A 15,753-nucleotide genomic window follows, 5' to 3' on the forward strand; every position below is an offset into this window, starting at 1 on the left:
TCCTTCCTGCTCAAGTATCTTCAATGATTCTCTATGTATAACTGTACCGAGCCCAACACTATTCACTTTCTATTAAGTCCAACACTAAATGGATCCATTTAAGTATCATTCATGATTAACGAGAGACACAAACGCAGAGTTATTCCTTACAAAAGATTTCACAAGTGAATCTGAAACCATATCCTCATTCAACCAATTGATATGTTCCACAGAAAGAGCCATTTCTCATAAGTGAAATGGTTTTAACTCAACATCTTCTACTGGGAAAAAAAAGATCATAAAGCTGAATGTTCAGGTGGTCTGGGCAACAGTGGAATAAACTGGGTGAACAGAAGATGTACACACAAATGAGAACAGTGTTCACTTCAAACACTTTGAGACCTGGGTCAGGAGCATCTCTCTGAAAGTACACACCATCACATTTGGCAGAAGGTTTAGAAGCTCCGAGTTAACACAAACTATATAAAAGGGCTCTGGACAGCATCGCCTGATCTTACATGTTCCTTCTTACTCAGAAATCTTCAATGGTTCTCAATGTATAGCTGTAAAAAGCCTTACACTGTTCACTTCCTACTAAACCCCTAAGCTTTCCCTTCTGCCCTCTTTGACTTTTCAGGAAACAGCTAGAGACTCATGTAATTTGTCATTTAGGCACCTGGAATCATTTGTACATCTATGCAAATATACAATGTGATTTATAATACCTACAAACCCTGAAAACTGCCAAGGTAGGAGTATTTTGGGTCAAATAAATGCGTAAATATTTAAAATTACCTTGAAAAAGTTTAAAAAAAAAAAGAACTGGATAGACTTGTATGAGAGAGTAGAGTAACTTAAGAGAGGTGGTGAGAAAGGGACAAAAATGACTATCACAGATCACGTCAAGTAAAACAAGGAAGAATACATAAAGTGGGACCAGGTTATACAGAGAAAAAATAAATAAGACTGAGATTATGCATGCTAGGACAGGAAAACCAAGTAGAACATGGACATGGTGGAAGTCATACACAGAGAGTTAATTAAAATGACTATGCAGTTTTCAAAGCATACAGTGATAGTATGAGGTCCTAGGAACAGAATCTAGAAATGGAATAAGAAAGATAAACAATGCGAAGTAACAACTGAAAGGTATTTAGATGACCAATATTTTATTGAGGGAGGTTAGGAATGCTTCCATCCTCTGAGTCATGGATATTAAAAAAGTATCCTACGGCTTTGTCCAGCATGATATATATGCACTGCATCATCTAACACGCTTGTCATTAGGCTGTGTAAACGGGATGGATTTGGGAAGCAGACCCAACTGCACCTGACAGGAATCAAGGCCAAAAAGTACTCATAGAGAGTTTAAGCAATCATAACAAAATAAAGGACAAAACCCTCTACACTTTGTGTATGTTCTCTGAATTGTCCCATCAAGGGCTTCCCAGATGGCCCGGCAGTAAAGAATCCACCGACAATGCAGGATACGTGGGTTCGATCCCTGGGTCGGAAGATTCCCTGGATCTTCAGGGGATTTCAGAATCTCTGAAAAAGTGCGATGCGCTTTTGATTTGGGCTACTTTCTGGGTTATTCTCTACAGGAATGTGGGAATGGTAACGAGCATGCACTCTACCCAGGCTATCCAGCTTGGCTACAATCTGCCTGGTACCAGCCTTCATCCAAGCCATAAGCAAGGACTTATCTTTGAAACTGTTTTGCCTAGAAGGGCAAGATTTAGTGCAGTCTTACTCAACGTGTGCTCCCTCAAAAACTTATTACTGGTCTGTGAGTACATTAATATAGAAATTGAAATTTGGATCGCAGTAACTCCAGCTCTGTTGAATTTAATCAATGCATGCATGCTCAGTTGTTCAATTGTGTCCAACTCTTTGCAGCCCTATAGACAGTGGCCCACGAGGCTCCTCTGTCCACGGGATTCTCCAAGTAAGAATCCTGGAGTGGGTTGCCATGACCTTCTCCAGGGGACCTTCGACCCACGGATCGAACCCACGTGTCCTGCACTTCCTGCATTGCAGGTGGATTCTTTACTGCTTGAAGCCCTTGAATTTAATTAACAGACAATAGAAAAATGAAGAATGTAATCTGCCTTTTAAATTAATTTTTCTAGTAATTCATTTTTATTGAACTTTAGAAAGTATCAGTGCTCAACTTATTGGGGAAAATTTTTTGACCAGAGGTATAGCCTGAGAAGGGACTTCCCTGGTGGCTCAGATGGTAAAGAATCTGCCTGCAATGCAGGAGACCCAGGTTTGATCCCTGGGTCGGGAAGATCCCCTGGAGAAGGAAATGGCAACACACTCCAGTATTCTTGCCTGGGAAATCCCATGGACAGAGGAGCCTGAGAAAGGTTTCCCTGGTAGCTCAGCAGTAAAGAATTTGTCTGCAATGGAGGATACGTGGGTTCAATCCCTGGGTTGAGAAGATCCCCTGGAGAAGGAAGTGGCAACCTACTCCAGTATTCTTGTCTGGGAAATTCCACGGACAGAGGAGCCTGGCAAGTTACAGTCCATGCGGTTGCAAAGGAATTGTACATAGTGACTAAACCATCACCACCATAGCCTGAGAACTATCTGATTCAAAGGGCTTACATGGATGGAGGCAGAAAGGCCTGGATCTGTTCTTAAGTCTTAGAGCACAGAAGAGAAAAAGGCCTTGTGATTCAGACATGATTGACCTCAGTTCACAGGAGACTCAACTAGAATCAATATCTTGTTAGCAAAATTGATGTACCTTTTACCCAAGAGTGAATATTTCTGCTCTTTTGAGTGTCAGAGGTTAGCTGTTAGTTAGAAATTTAGAATCTTGGTACCTTGGCCACAATTTTTTTTTCAATCATTTGGGTGTGCACAATGAATGACCTAATAAAGATTTTATAACCTCTCAGAGCCTCAGATTTCTGACCTGGAAAATACAGATAATGCTACATTCTTTACAGGAATGGTATGAAGATTAAAGACAGATGAAAGTAAACATTCTAGTAGTATAAAAGTCCAATAAACATTAGTTTTGTGTCTTTCCTGAATCCACTTTTCAATTTCTCTCATCTGGCTGCTGTTGTTCTCAAATTCACTTTTGTCTCCCTCTAATACACTGAGTACTCTGCAGCAGAGATAATTTTTCAAAAAAGCAAATCACATCACATCAATCTCCATTGCTACTCCTGTTTAAACATCTCCTTCAGGCCACAGTCAAAGTTCCCCCATCTCCAGGCTCAAACCCACCACATCTCCTCCTACATGCCGAGCTCCCCCTTCCAACCACAGAGAACTTGCATCGCAGTTAACAGTGCCTCAACACTTCCTCTCAAAGCAACTTAGGACACTTCAATGGTCTATGAGGAAAACAGGACAAAATATTTGAACTGGGGTAATTTTGGATAATTCTGGAAAACCTGAACATATGATCCCCAGAACTATGGCTCAAAGGGCACGTACAGACTCACTCGTAATTACTACAGACATAGACAAAACAGTCCAACACTTCATGGGAAATAGATGGGGAAACAGTGGAAACGGTGTCAGACTTTACTTTTCTGGGCTCCAAAATCACTGCAGGTAGTGATTGCAGCCATGAAATTAAAAGATGTTTACTCTTTGGAAGAAAAGTTATGACCAACCTAAATAGCATATTCAAAAGCAGAGACATTACTTTGCCAACAAAGGTCCATAGTCAAGGCTATGGTTTTTCCAGTGGTCAAGTATGGATGTGAGAGTTGGACTGTGAAGAAAGCTGAGCGCTGAAGAATTGATGCTTTTGAAGTGTGGTGTTGGAGAAGACTCTTAAGAGTCCCTTGGACTGCAAGGAGATCCAACCAGTCCATTCTAAAGATCAGTCCTGGGTGTTCTTTGAAAGCAATGATGCTAAAGCTGACACTGCAATATTTTGGCCACCTTATGTGAAGAGTTGATTCACTGGAAAAGACTCTGATGCTGGGAGGGATTGGAGGCAGGAGGAGAAGGGGATGACAGAGGATGAGATGGCTGGATGGCATCACTGACTCGATGGACATGAGTCTGGGTGAACTCCGGGAGTTGGTGATGGACAGGGAGGCCTGGCGTGCTGCGGTTCATGGGGTCGCAAAGAGTCAGACACAACTGAGTGACTGAACTGAACTGAGACAAAATAGTAAAATATCTCCCTAACATGCTAATTCCTGCTGCTCTTCTTCAGAAAACTCTGTGTGATTTTTCTGATACTTTTTTCTGCTTACTGCAAGCATTTCCTAGGAAATACTGTCTGAGCTTTGGAATCATTTTATCTTGGTTTAAGACTTAAAGTAATTCTTCCAACCTGGTGCTATCATACAAGGGCCAAATTACTAGGCTTCTCTGGGCCCTGAACTCCTTAGGTCTAAGGGTAAGAAATGAGCATTCTCTATCACACTGCATTGTTGTGCTGATTAAATGAGACACATATTTATTAATACACCTGAATCTCCTCATTGTGTCATTCTGTCAATTCATATTACTTGAACTGTATATTTTAGGATACACTGGTAAGCTTCTATTAGATAGTTCCCACTTCATAAGACGCTTTTTTTTAAAAAAAAGTCTCAGTATGAAAGAAAAAACACTCAGCTCAGCTTTATGCTCCTTCCTGGGGAACTAGAGGTCCTAAACAGCTGCCCAGATATTCTGCCCAGAGTTCCAGCCCAGCAGCAGCCTAGCTCCCTATCTGGGTCCATTACCCTCCTCGGGGGAGACTCTGCTTCTCTGACACTTCAGCTCCTGAGACCCACACTTGTCTTGTTATCTCACCCACTTCTCCCTGGGCATACTCTAGCCTCTATATCTACTGTTGACCTCACCAAGGGGAATAAATGCGGGGACAGTCACCAACGAGATGGGTGTAGCTGCATCATGATGTGTAAGGAAGAAAGAAGCAAAAAGCCTAGTTTCAAATATTTGAAAGTTTTTATACAAACTTGATTACCTACCAAGGAGCCCATTCTTGGGTACTTTCATAACGTCTTTCTAACTTCTGGTGGACTCATATAAGCTCTGTTACTACACTGCTTCCCAGAATGAGTTTATGAATATTCCTAACAGCTTGGCAGTGACAGCGTCAGTCACTCGGTCTAAGTCACTTCAGCCATGCCCAACTTTTTGTAACCCCATGGAATGCAGCCCAACAGGCTCCTCAGCCCGTGGGATTCTCCAGGCAAGAATACAGAAGTGGGTTGCCATTTCCTACTCCAGGGGATCGTCCCAACTCAGGGATCAAATCTGTCTTACATCTCCCACATTGGCAGGAGGGTTCTTTATGACTAGCGCCACCTGGGAAGTCAACAACTTAGGTCGTTCTTTCCAAAATACTAACACCATCAACATAAATGATTAAAACAAACAAAACCCCCCACACATTCGACAGCTCCTGCTGTTGCATTTATTTATTTGGGGGCTGAGGTCTTTTGAAAGAAAATAATTAGTTTCTGCTCCTTGACAAGGACCCTGGGATCTGCACTCTCTATTTATGTGCACAAGTGATGTTTGGTGGAAGAATGATTTCAGAACAACATTTCAGGGCAAAATGGGATTCAATAGTTCAGACAGCCACAGCTCTAACAGGTAATGGAGGTAGGCCCTACTCCCCAAAATGTGTTCTTGGGAGCACTAGCCTAAAATTCTATAGTCAAAAAAGGATGCCTTTCTGTGAAAACTGGAGTTGAACAACTGATATGACCAACCTGCAAATATTGTTGACCGAGTCTTCTGGACAATGGTGGTGGCATTTACATCGCAAGATCTTTGGACGAGGGGTGGGGGCTGTACTCTCACCATCCTCTTTCTTGGTGCCCACACTTAATTTTCCTGAACTTCGCAAAAGCATGTTATCAAGGAAGTTTGCTGAAAAGAAGAAAGAGTAAAAATTTAATTTAAGCATCTTTGGGATAGCTCAGCCACAGTCTTCTGTCCAAAGAATTATGATGTTAAACAAAATAGTAAGGATTTGTGACACTTAAAGATATAAAGAGAAAACACATTCTGATGTTCTGATATGGAAAACTATACTTTCTCTACAATATAGATAGGTCTCACTAGAAATTCTCATGAACCTTTCAGAGTAGTAGCTTCTACATTAAGCTATAATAGTTGTATTTGACTGAGTGCAAGCAGTTCAATGATGCACTATTATACAGATTATCTCTGTATGTAATCCTGTGAGTAAATATTATCATTCCCATTTTCAGAGGAGAAAATTAAGATTTGAAATTTAAGTGATCTGCACTCAGCTAATAAGTCATGAATACAGGATTTAAATCCAGATTGTTTGGGCCCCAAAACTTCTACTAGTCTTTTTGCTTTAGGTATATTAAGTATTTTTTAAAGAAATCATAGGAAATATTTAATCTGTGAAATTCATAGGAAGAGAGAAACTTAATTATCAAGATATATTTCAAAAAATATATCTCCCTCATCAGTATTTACAAGCAAAAGGGACTACCTATTAGCAGTGATTGTACATCTTCAGTTTAAGTGGAAGAAACGATGGTAGACATAATGTCTAGAGATATATTTTTCTGGGTTCAAAAACACACTTTATTGTTTATCAGCTAGTTGACACTGAAAAACTTTACAAATAATCTCATTGTGCTTTTTTCTTATCATTAAAATGAAGATAATTATAAACGCCTACGTCATGTCAAGAATTTAGAGTGTGTATGTTATGTACTATTACTTGATAAATATTAGGTAATGCTATTGGAAAAATCTAATTTTTTACCTTTTAAGTAGCAAGACAATGTTTCACAACATAGGGTGACATATCACTGAGACTGTTTTCATATTTTCTTCCTTACCACCACCTTTGGAATATAATGATGCTTGAGGAAGCATGGATTGACACCCATTAAGTTTCAGGCATAGTGGTAAAAGTTCTCCTACATGCTCTGTCACTGTGGAAATCATCACCCTGAGCAATGTTTGATTTAAAGTCTCACAACAGATCCAGTTTGTCTATAGTTAAATAAAATTTCAACAAAAATAGTATCTGAAAGGCATTGGGTTGAAAAATTGAAATTCTTGAAGTCCAGTATACACAATAGATATGTACAGTGTGCACTTGCAATTTTTTAAACTACAAATTAGTGCCTCCAACCATTATTATATCAGAAAATGAGGAGTTTAAAAACAGATCTATGATGTCGTTTTCTGACTTTCTCTGGGCTATAACAATTAGTTGAAGTCTTAGAGTAATAATTGAAAAGGAAAACAATAATCTGGTTAGATCAATTTATCAGAATTTCCCCAATCATTAATTCTAATATTTCATTAGATTTTTGAAATTTATGTAAGATGTGCACCTAACTTTCTCGAACAGTTCCTTGAATTTTAGTCTGCAGAAGATATACAAACTGTAATATATTAAGAGTGTGTTCTATTCAGAATCCTGGGCCATCATAGTGATTCTGATTCTACAGGTCTCAGGTAAGCCAAGAGAAGGCATACTCAACAAGACCCCATGTGATTTTGAGACAGATGACGTGTAATTCCACTTTGAGAAAATTAGGACTAGATTAATAATATTTAATCCCGATAGGTGTTTATTATTTCTATAAAATATGGTGCTCGTCCATAAGTGAAAACTCCAAAAGAAAGTGAAGTAAAACACAGTTCACATTCACATGCTGTATTTAAAACCTGCATAAACGCCCTAGCATTGCTCGATATCCAGGTGCAGTGGGTGTTGATATGTCTATATATCTCCCTACCACACTGACTTCCTTTTTATAATGTGGTTCTCAGCCTTACTAACTTTATGACCTGAGGAACCTCAAAGTAAATCACAGTGATGAAAGCAAGATATTTAAAACTTATTACATCCCACTTCCCTCCATACCAGGCCCGTGCTCTTTGAAGTTTTTAAAACAAAATAATAAAAATTCATTTATTAATATTACACATATGTCTACTTCTTAAATATATACTGAGTGCCTACCTTGTTTCAGACATAGCCCAGGTATGTAGGATGAACTAAACATACACAGAATTTACCGTCTGATGGGAAAAGTTGTTAAATGGAATATTCACATAGAATGGTCTATGGCAGAAAAGGAATCATCCTCAAACTACTGAAAATAAGGTGTCATTTTGTAAGAAGTGTTTTAAGAAAGGATTTATGATATTCTCTCACTTTAACTTAAATAAAATAATGATATAAAATTTAGCTAGAAAGAGTCTTTTCACAATATTGCTTATTAACAATCTGTAAAAAAAGTGAAAGTCACTCAGTTGTGTCCAACTCTTTGTGACCCTCATGGACTATACAGTCCATGGAATTCTTCAGGCCAGAATACTGGAGAGGCTAGCTATTCCCTTCTCCAGAGGATCTTCCCAACCCAGAGATCAAACCCAGGTCTCCTGCATTGCGGGCAGATTCTTTACCAGCTGAGCCACCAGGAAAGCCCAAGAATATTGAAGTGGGTAGCCTATCCCTTCTCCAGGGAATCTCCCCAACCCAGGAATTAAACCGGCATCTCCTGCATTGCAGGCAGATTCTTTACCAGCTGAGCTACCAGGGGTATAATCAGATTTTTAAAAAGAGATTCCTATGTAGTTATTGAAATGTTGATGTAGAAGTATATTTACTGACAAGAAAGACTGTTAAAATATAATTTTTGTTCAAACGAATAGTTTACAGAGCATTTTAATTACAAAATTCCACTACAAGGACAAAAAGGGTTAAATAACTAGTAATATAAAAGGAATCTTGAGGAGACACTAGAAAGGAAAACATGCTAACCAGAAGGTTTAAGAATCATCCTTTCTATACAGATTGCAGAGATAAAATATTGCTGCATAATCTTTCTAAAATGCTTAACACTTTAACATGTAGTCAAAATACATGCTATTTTAACAAAACCACATTCACAAGAACAAAAAGATAAGTACAGTTAGCTCATATTAAACATTTCATCTCTGCAAACTGAGTTAACAGACAACACTGAAAGAACATATAAAGGCTACCTTCATATAATGTGACCCAAAAACTAAAAGTAGTGAGCTGATAAATGATTGCTTTTAAGAAGCATTAAATAAATGGATAGTTAAATGCAAATCTGAGACAGGTAAAGAGTTCTTTATATTTGCTTTTGCTAAAATAATCAAAGGAGTAATCTATGTGAATTGTACAATTACTACTTAGGAGTCAGTTACTCGTATAGATGTGTTAATTTCTTATGAAATGAGAATTGTTATCAAACAATTCACAATATTTCCAATCACAAGATAAAATTAAAGTCATTGAGTGATAATTTGGAGGCTAAATAGAGACGGGGGTAAGAGAAGCAGTAGCAAGAGAATAAATACATTTGATTAGACTCATATTAAAAGCTTAAGAATACAGTTTTAAAAGATTATAAAATCTAAAGTGTGGTATAACTGCCATACAATACTAGTGTCAGGGGTACAACAAGGTACCACACCTTCTTTATCCATCCCATGCTGGGCACTTAGGTTGTTCTGTATCTTGTTCATTGTAAATAATGCTGCACGGAGGTGGATACTCTTTTTTTCAAGTTTGTTTCTGTTTCCTTGGATAAACACCCAGAAGTAGAATTGCTTGATCTCAGAGTAGTTCTATTTTTCAGTTTTTTGAGGGATGTGCATACTGTTTTCTACAGTGGCTGCACCCGTTTAAAATGCACAAGGGTTTTCTCTTCTCTACATCCTCACCAGGATTTGTTATCTTTTGTCTTTCTGAGAATACCCATTCTATCAGGTGTGAAGTGATATCTAATTGAGGTTTCGATACCTATTTCCCTATTGATTAATGGTGTTAAATGTTTTCTTCATGTACCTGTTGGTCATCTATATGTCTTTCTTTGGAAAAATGACTATTCAGATCATCTGCTCATTTTTTAAAATAGGACTTTGGTTTTTTATTCACTTTTTGGCTAATGAGTTGTATGTTGTTGTTCAGTTGCTAAGTCGTGTCTGACTCTTTTGCGACCCTACTGACTGTAGCCCACCAGGCTCCTCCGTCTAGGGGATACTGGAATGGGTTGCCATTTTCTTCTCCAGTGGATCTTCCAGACCCAGGGATCAAACTTACGTCTCCCATGTCTCCTGGATTAGCAGGTGGATTCCTTACCATTGAGCCACCAGGGAAGAGCTGTATTAGCTCTTTATATATTTTGGATCATCAACTCCTTATCAGATATACATCTTATAAATATTTTCATTTATTCAGTAGGTTCCCTTCTCATTTGTTGATGGTTTCCCTTTGCTGTGCAGAAGTTGTTGTGTTTTTTTGTTTTGTTTTTTTTTTTTGATGCAGTCCCTCTCATTTATTTTTCCTTGTCTTTTTTGGTGTCAAATCCAAAAAAATTATCAAGACCTAAGTTAAGGGGCTTATCAGCTATGTCTTCTTTGAGGAGTTACATGGTTTCAGTTCTTACATTCATATCTTTACTACATTTTGAGTTAATTTTTTGTGTATAGTACACAAAAGATTATGTAGCTATTAGAAAGATTTGGCAATGGCACCCCACTCCAGTACTCTTGCCTGGAAAATCCCATGGATGGAGGAGCCTGGTGGGCTGCAGTCCATGGGGTCACTAGAGTCGGATACGACTGAGCGACTTCCCTTTCACTTTTCACTTTCATGCATTGGAGAAGGAAATGGCAACCCACTCCAGGGTTCTTGCCTGGAGAATACCAGGGACGGGGGAGCCTGGTGGGCTGCTGTCTATGGGATCGCACAGAGTCAGACACGACTGAAGTGACTTAGCAGCAGCAGAAAGATCTAGAAACTGAATCAAGAATTTAAGCCTCCAAACAACTGGAAGTCTAGTTTCAGATGGCTTCACTGGACAATTCTATCAAAAATCCAAAGAAGAATTAATATCAATCCTTCTCAAATTCTTCTAAAAACAGGAGAAGAGGAAACACTTCCAAAATCATGTTATGAAGCCAAAATTTCCTTGATACCAAAACCAAACAAGGACACCATAAGAAAAGAAAATTACAGGTCAATATCCTTGATGAACATATCTAAAAATCCTCAACAAAATATTAGCAAGCCGAATCCAACAATATATTAAAAAGATCATACATCATGATGCAATGAGATTTACTCCAGGGATGTAAGGATGTTACAATATCCACAAGTCAACCAGTGCGATTCACCATATTAACAAAATGAAGGATGAAAATCATATCATATCAATAAATGAAGAAAAAACATTTGACAAAATTTAACATCCATTTATGTTTTTAAAAAACTCTCAACAAGTACAGAAAGAACATACTTCAACACATTTTCATATGAGATAGATTTCCAGATTTTTCAGGCAAATTGCTCAAACTTCATGAAATAAAAATGATCACCATGCAACAGTGTGACTCCCATTCAATTACAAAGGCTTAACAGGTCATATCCTACAGTGAAGTGAAATCACTCAGTCGTGTCCAACTCTATGCGACCTCATGGGCTGTAGCCCACCAGGCTCCTCGGTCCATGGGATTTTCCAGGCATGAATACTGGAGTGGGTTGCTATTTCCTTCTTCAGGGGATCTTCCCAACCCAGGGATCGAACCCGGGTCCCTAGCATTGTAGGCAGACATTTTACCGTCTGAGCTACCAGGGAAGCCCTATCCTACAGTACATTTACTATATCTTAAAGTAAATTTTAGCTAAACTTCGTTTTGATTTTTTTTTTCTTGGTAACATTCTTGTCATTTCAAAAATACAATAACTCATTTTAAGTTTGTGATATACATATTGTTTTATATGTCACAGTGAAGAGAATATTAGAATCCACTACCACATAACACATAGAGAACAATCTTTATGAATAGGGATAATTCAAGAAAATTAAATCTCAAATATGCAATGTACTAAAAAAGAGCTGTCACTCTTCAAAATTCATTTAAAGATGACATATAATTATCTGGTGCCACAGAATCTACTAGGAATCTATTTTGCTCTCATTTTCTTTCTTTTTTTTTTTTTTTTTACTCTTCAGATCTCCAAATAGCTCAAAAATTAACAAAATTTTGAGTGTCTTCTCTGTTCTACCTCATTTTCACCAGAGGGCAGGCCGGAGCAAGAAGAGAAACTGAAATTCATATCATACAAGTTTGTACTTCAAGTATCTTGGGTAGAAAGATTAGTGGAAGAAAATACGAAAGCACCGAACTATCCAGTAGTGCTTTGAGGATGGTCCATTCTACCACTATCCACACTGCTATGATAATAAATAATGTGAATCAATGCCCATTTCCTTTCTCAACTAAAACTGGTTTAAAGGGTATACTGGTTAAAAATAAAAACCTATAAAATACAGGAATTAAATGTGAATCAGAGTTTGAAAATAATATTAATTTTCAAGCTTTAGTCATCCTGAATAGTAGGTTTAAATAGACAACTTATTTTTATCACCTAAACCTTGAATCATTTAACTCAATTTAATAATTTAATTTACTATCTAACAAATATATTCATTCAAAAGTCCTGACTTCAATTTTCATTGCCTAACCCTCTTTTATACTAAGACATTTTCAAACAAGCTTTCTATGCTGTTTGCAACAGAACTTAAATATATATATATAAACAACATGAAACTCAATCATTAACAAAAAGTTGGAATATGTGCCTAAACTCTTGAAAACAAAATATAAATACAACTTAGAAACAAAAATATCAAAGCAAAATCTCATGATTATAAAGAAAGAGTAGAATTTCAATTATTAATAGTGATATTAACTGCTCAGGAGTGTCCTTCTCCTTCAAGGCTCTCAGAAGTCATAGGCGAGAGGGACAAGGGAGGCTTGGTGGTGGTGAGTCCAGGGGCTAGCATGCTATAGAAGGGCATGGAATGCCAAGTGAGAAACCGTATCATGTGTGGTCACCAAGCAGTGGACTCAGACTTGACCAGGATATAGAGGAAAACAGTTCAAACCCGGCTTAGCTATTGCCTTGCTCTGTGGCCTTAGCAAGTCACTTAACAGAGGCTGTGGAGAGTGTCAGCACACACTGGCTTGCTATGAGAACTGGACAAGCTATTTCAAAGAAAGCACCTATCACAGCTCCCTGAACATACTGAGTGAATAACAGTAAATTGTCATTGTTATTTGTGCTGCTAAAGCTTCTGTTTTTTGCCTTTTTTTTTTTTTTTTTTGCTTTTGTTCTTCATATTTTTCTCTTTCCCTCACTGTTTTTGTTCCTTTTCTCTAAGGCTTCATCTCTTAAATGTTTCTACTTCTCTTCCTTTTCTTCTTTCCCTATCCTCTTTCTCATCCTGATTTCTCTTTTTCTTCAATTCCCCTTTCTTTTATGTTATTTCCATTAACTGCCTTTTTAGGTTCATCACTGCGCACAAAAAGTCTATAAAAATATTGAGCTTTTTGGTTTAAGAAACACGGATAGTTTGTTCGTGGCTAATACATTGTTACTCATTTTCTTTTTTCCCTGTGGTAAAAATGAATCATTAAATTCATTCCATCTACATAACACAATGGCCAAGAGCACTGGAAGTCCCTTCAGCAACAGAGCAATCTTGCTGGTGAGACAAATCGACTGCATGTGGAACATGGTGAGATAAATCAACCACATATGGAAAACCAAAACCAGTGTATGCAAACAATAAAACGGATGTCGTAACGCCACACGGAATTGTCAAATATAACTAACTCTCAGGTAGGAGACACAGGAGGGAAGACGACCAGGAGTGGCAGTAATCAACCAATAACTTTTACGGAAACATAAGCACCAAAACCAGGGATTCTGACAGTTGTTTCATTTCAGTGGTTCATTGTTGACACTGCTGAATAGGGTAAGAAAAACACATTAGTTTTACCATGTTAGAGACATGCTGGACCACTATAGAAACCAGGGCGTTTATAATAAAATATTTTGTTATAAATGTTTCCATTTGCTGGCAATTGTTTCTCTCTTCACTATACTTAACACATCCATCTCACCACATCACTCAGCTTCTGTAAGACAATCATGTTTTCAACATTTTATATTGAGCAAGCTCTGCCCAGAGACCCTACAACATCTGGGTAAAAAGTGAAAACTTCAGTAATTCAAGTGTTTTATATTCTGAGATGCTATGAGTCGAGCAAATAATTTAAAAAGTGAAATATTACAGAAATGGGACCATACAACATGTACATTTGTTTTCCAGGTAACTAATATAGAGTTATGAGCCCAAGTAAGCATCATAATTGATTATAATAGGGGTTATAGTTCTTTGGACATCACATTTATATTTTTTAAGGGTAAAACAGTAGATACCTTTCCCTCAGGTTTTAAAGCTTTTGAGTTTTGAGAAGCTCAAGCAAAATGTTCACAGATATTAAAAACCTTTGAAAACAACAACATGGTTACAAGTATCTTAGTAAAAATGTCAATATAAGAAATAATAAACTTTACAAGTAAGTAACCACCATGTTCAAAGATAGTTTAACATCAAACTGAATCTATATTCATAAAAAAGCATAGTCACAGCTAAAAGGATCATTTTAAAGGTCAAAAATATCTCTGTATTTTAAAATACTTAGTATGTCTGTTTAAATTCACATTTTTGGAAAAGAAACTAAACCACAGCCTCTTTGACAATAATGTCCACCAAGACATGGCAGACTGCCAAGCCAGGAGCTTTGGTTTTGTTCGGTGATGTTTCTATCAGTGCTCTGTTTCACAGAGTTCTGAAGCTAATCAAAGTGGATGTTTTACTTGCCATCACACCAAAATTTACTCCACAGCTTTACAAAGCACTCCCAAGACAGCTTGATGTGTAAAACTACTTTGAACAGACATCTATGTAAAGAAGAGAAGTGACAATGAAGCCAGATAGATCAGAAACCAAATCACCAGGTTCATGCTATTCTTTTTCCCCAAAGAAAAAACCTGGAAAGCATTTAGGATCTCTCTCTGTTTCTAATCCTTTCTGTATCCTCTAATTGGATAATAGTTAAAGGATACTTTAGTGAGGAGTTTACTGACCTTAAAAATGCAAATATATTGCTATTTCAAATGTTTAAATGTTTGAGGAATAAAATAGAATATGTATATTTTAAAACTTAACTTACAATACACTAATATTAACTACTATCATCACCAGCGAATTTAAAGGTCTATGATGAAACAACATGGAATAATGATAACCTGCAGCAAAATGAATTGAAACAAAATCTGAATATTAGAAAGCTATTATACGGAGTTTAAACAGAAAAACTAAAGAAACAACCATACAAAACCCGCAGTGCTGTTTACATGGCTCTGTTTACAATTATGTGTTATGATTCATAGAAAAGTTTTCTAAGATAGCAAAAATGACATGAATTACTAAAATATACTTGCCTTAGTTTCTCTGACTGTATACTTTACCGTAAAATAAGTTATAACCTTCCCGATTAAAGTAAATGATTTAGAAACTAAATCTTCAAAACACTGATTCCTTCAAATATTTAAATCATAAATGTATACTTTAAAATATTTTTATATTGTAAATATTGTACTTGCAAGAAAGTAACTTAGACTTCGATAATCAATGAATTGACATGTCACAGATAGCAAAAGAATTTACTATGTCAAAAACTACAACTTATACCACAAAGACTTTACACAGCCATAACACTTGATTTTAATCATGACCGTACTGGAAAATGTGTAAGGGCAAACACAGGCCCCCACTTCAACACACAGACAACACAGAAGTTCAAATAATGTATGCACGATATTTAGCAGTTTAAAAGTAACCTCAATCGTACACTGCAGGGACAGCCAAGCTAAACTAT

At 37.2% G+C, this 15,753-nt stretch overlaps 1 protein-coding gene across 6 annotated transcripts in view; it reads right to left on the minus strand.

Annotated features, from left to right (window-relative positions):
• BMPR1B (bone morphogenetic protein receptor type 1B) overlaps nt 1-15,753 on the minus strand; it is a 229,985-nt gene that overhangs the window by 48,867 nt on the left and 165,365 nt on the right. For all 6 annotated transcript variants that reach the window (XM_040237824.1, XM_040237825.1, XM_040237828.1 and 3 more), the window contains one exon: nt 5,691-5,850. In XM_040237824.1, coding sequence (XP_040093758.1) covers nt 5,691-5,833 — 143 coding nt within the window. In that variant the 5' untranslated portion in view covers nt 5,834-5,850. The remainder of the gene's footprint in view (nt 1-5,690; nt 5,851-15,753) is intronic.

Source organism: Oryx dammah, unplaced genomic scaffold (genome assembly GCF_014754425.2).
Source record: "Oryx dammah isolate SB20612 unplaced genomic scaffold, SCBI_Odam_1.1 HiC_scaffold_3, whole genome shotgun sequence".
Classification (NCBI taxonomy): domain Eukaryota; kingdom Metazoa; phylum Chordata; class Mammalia; order Artiodactyla; family Bovidae; genus Oryx; species Oryx dammah.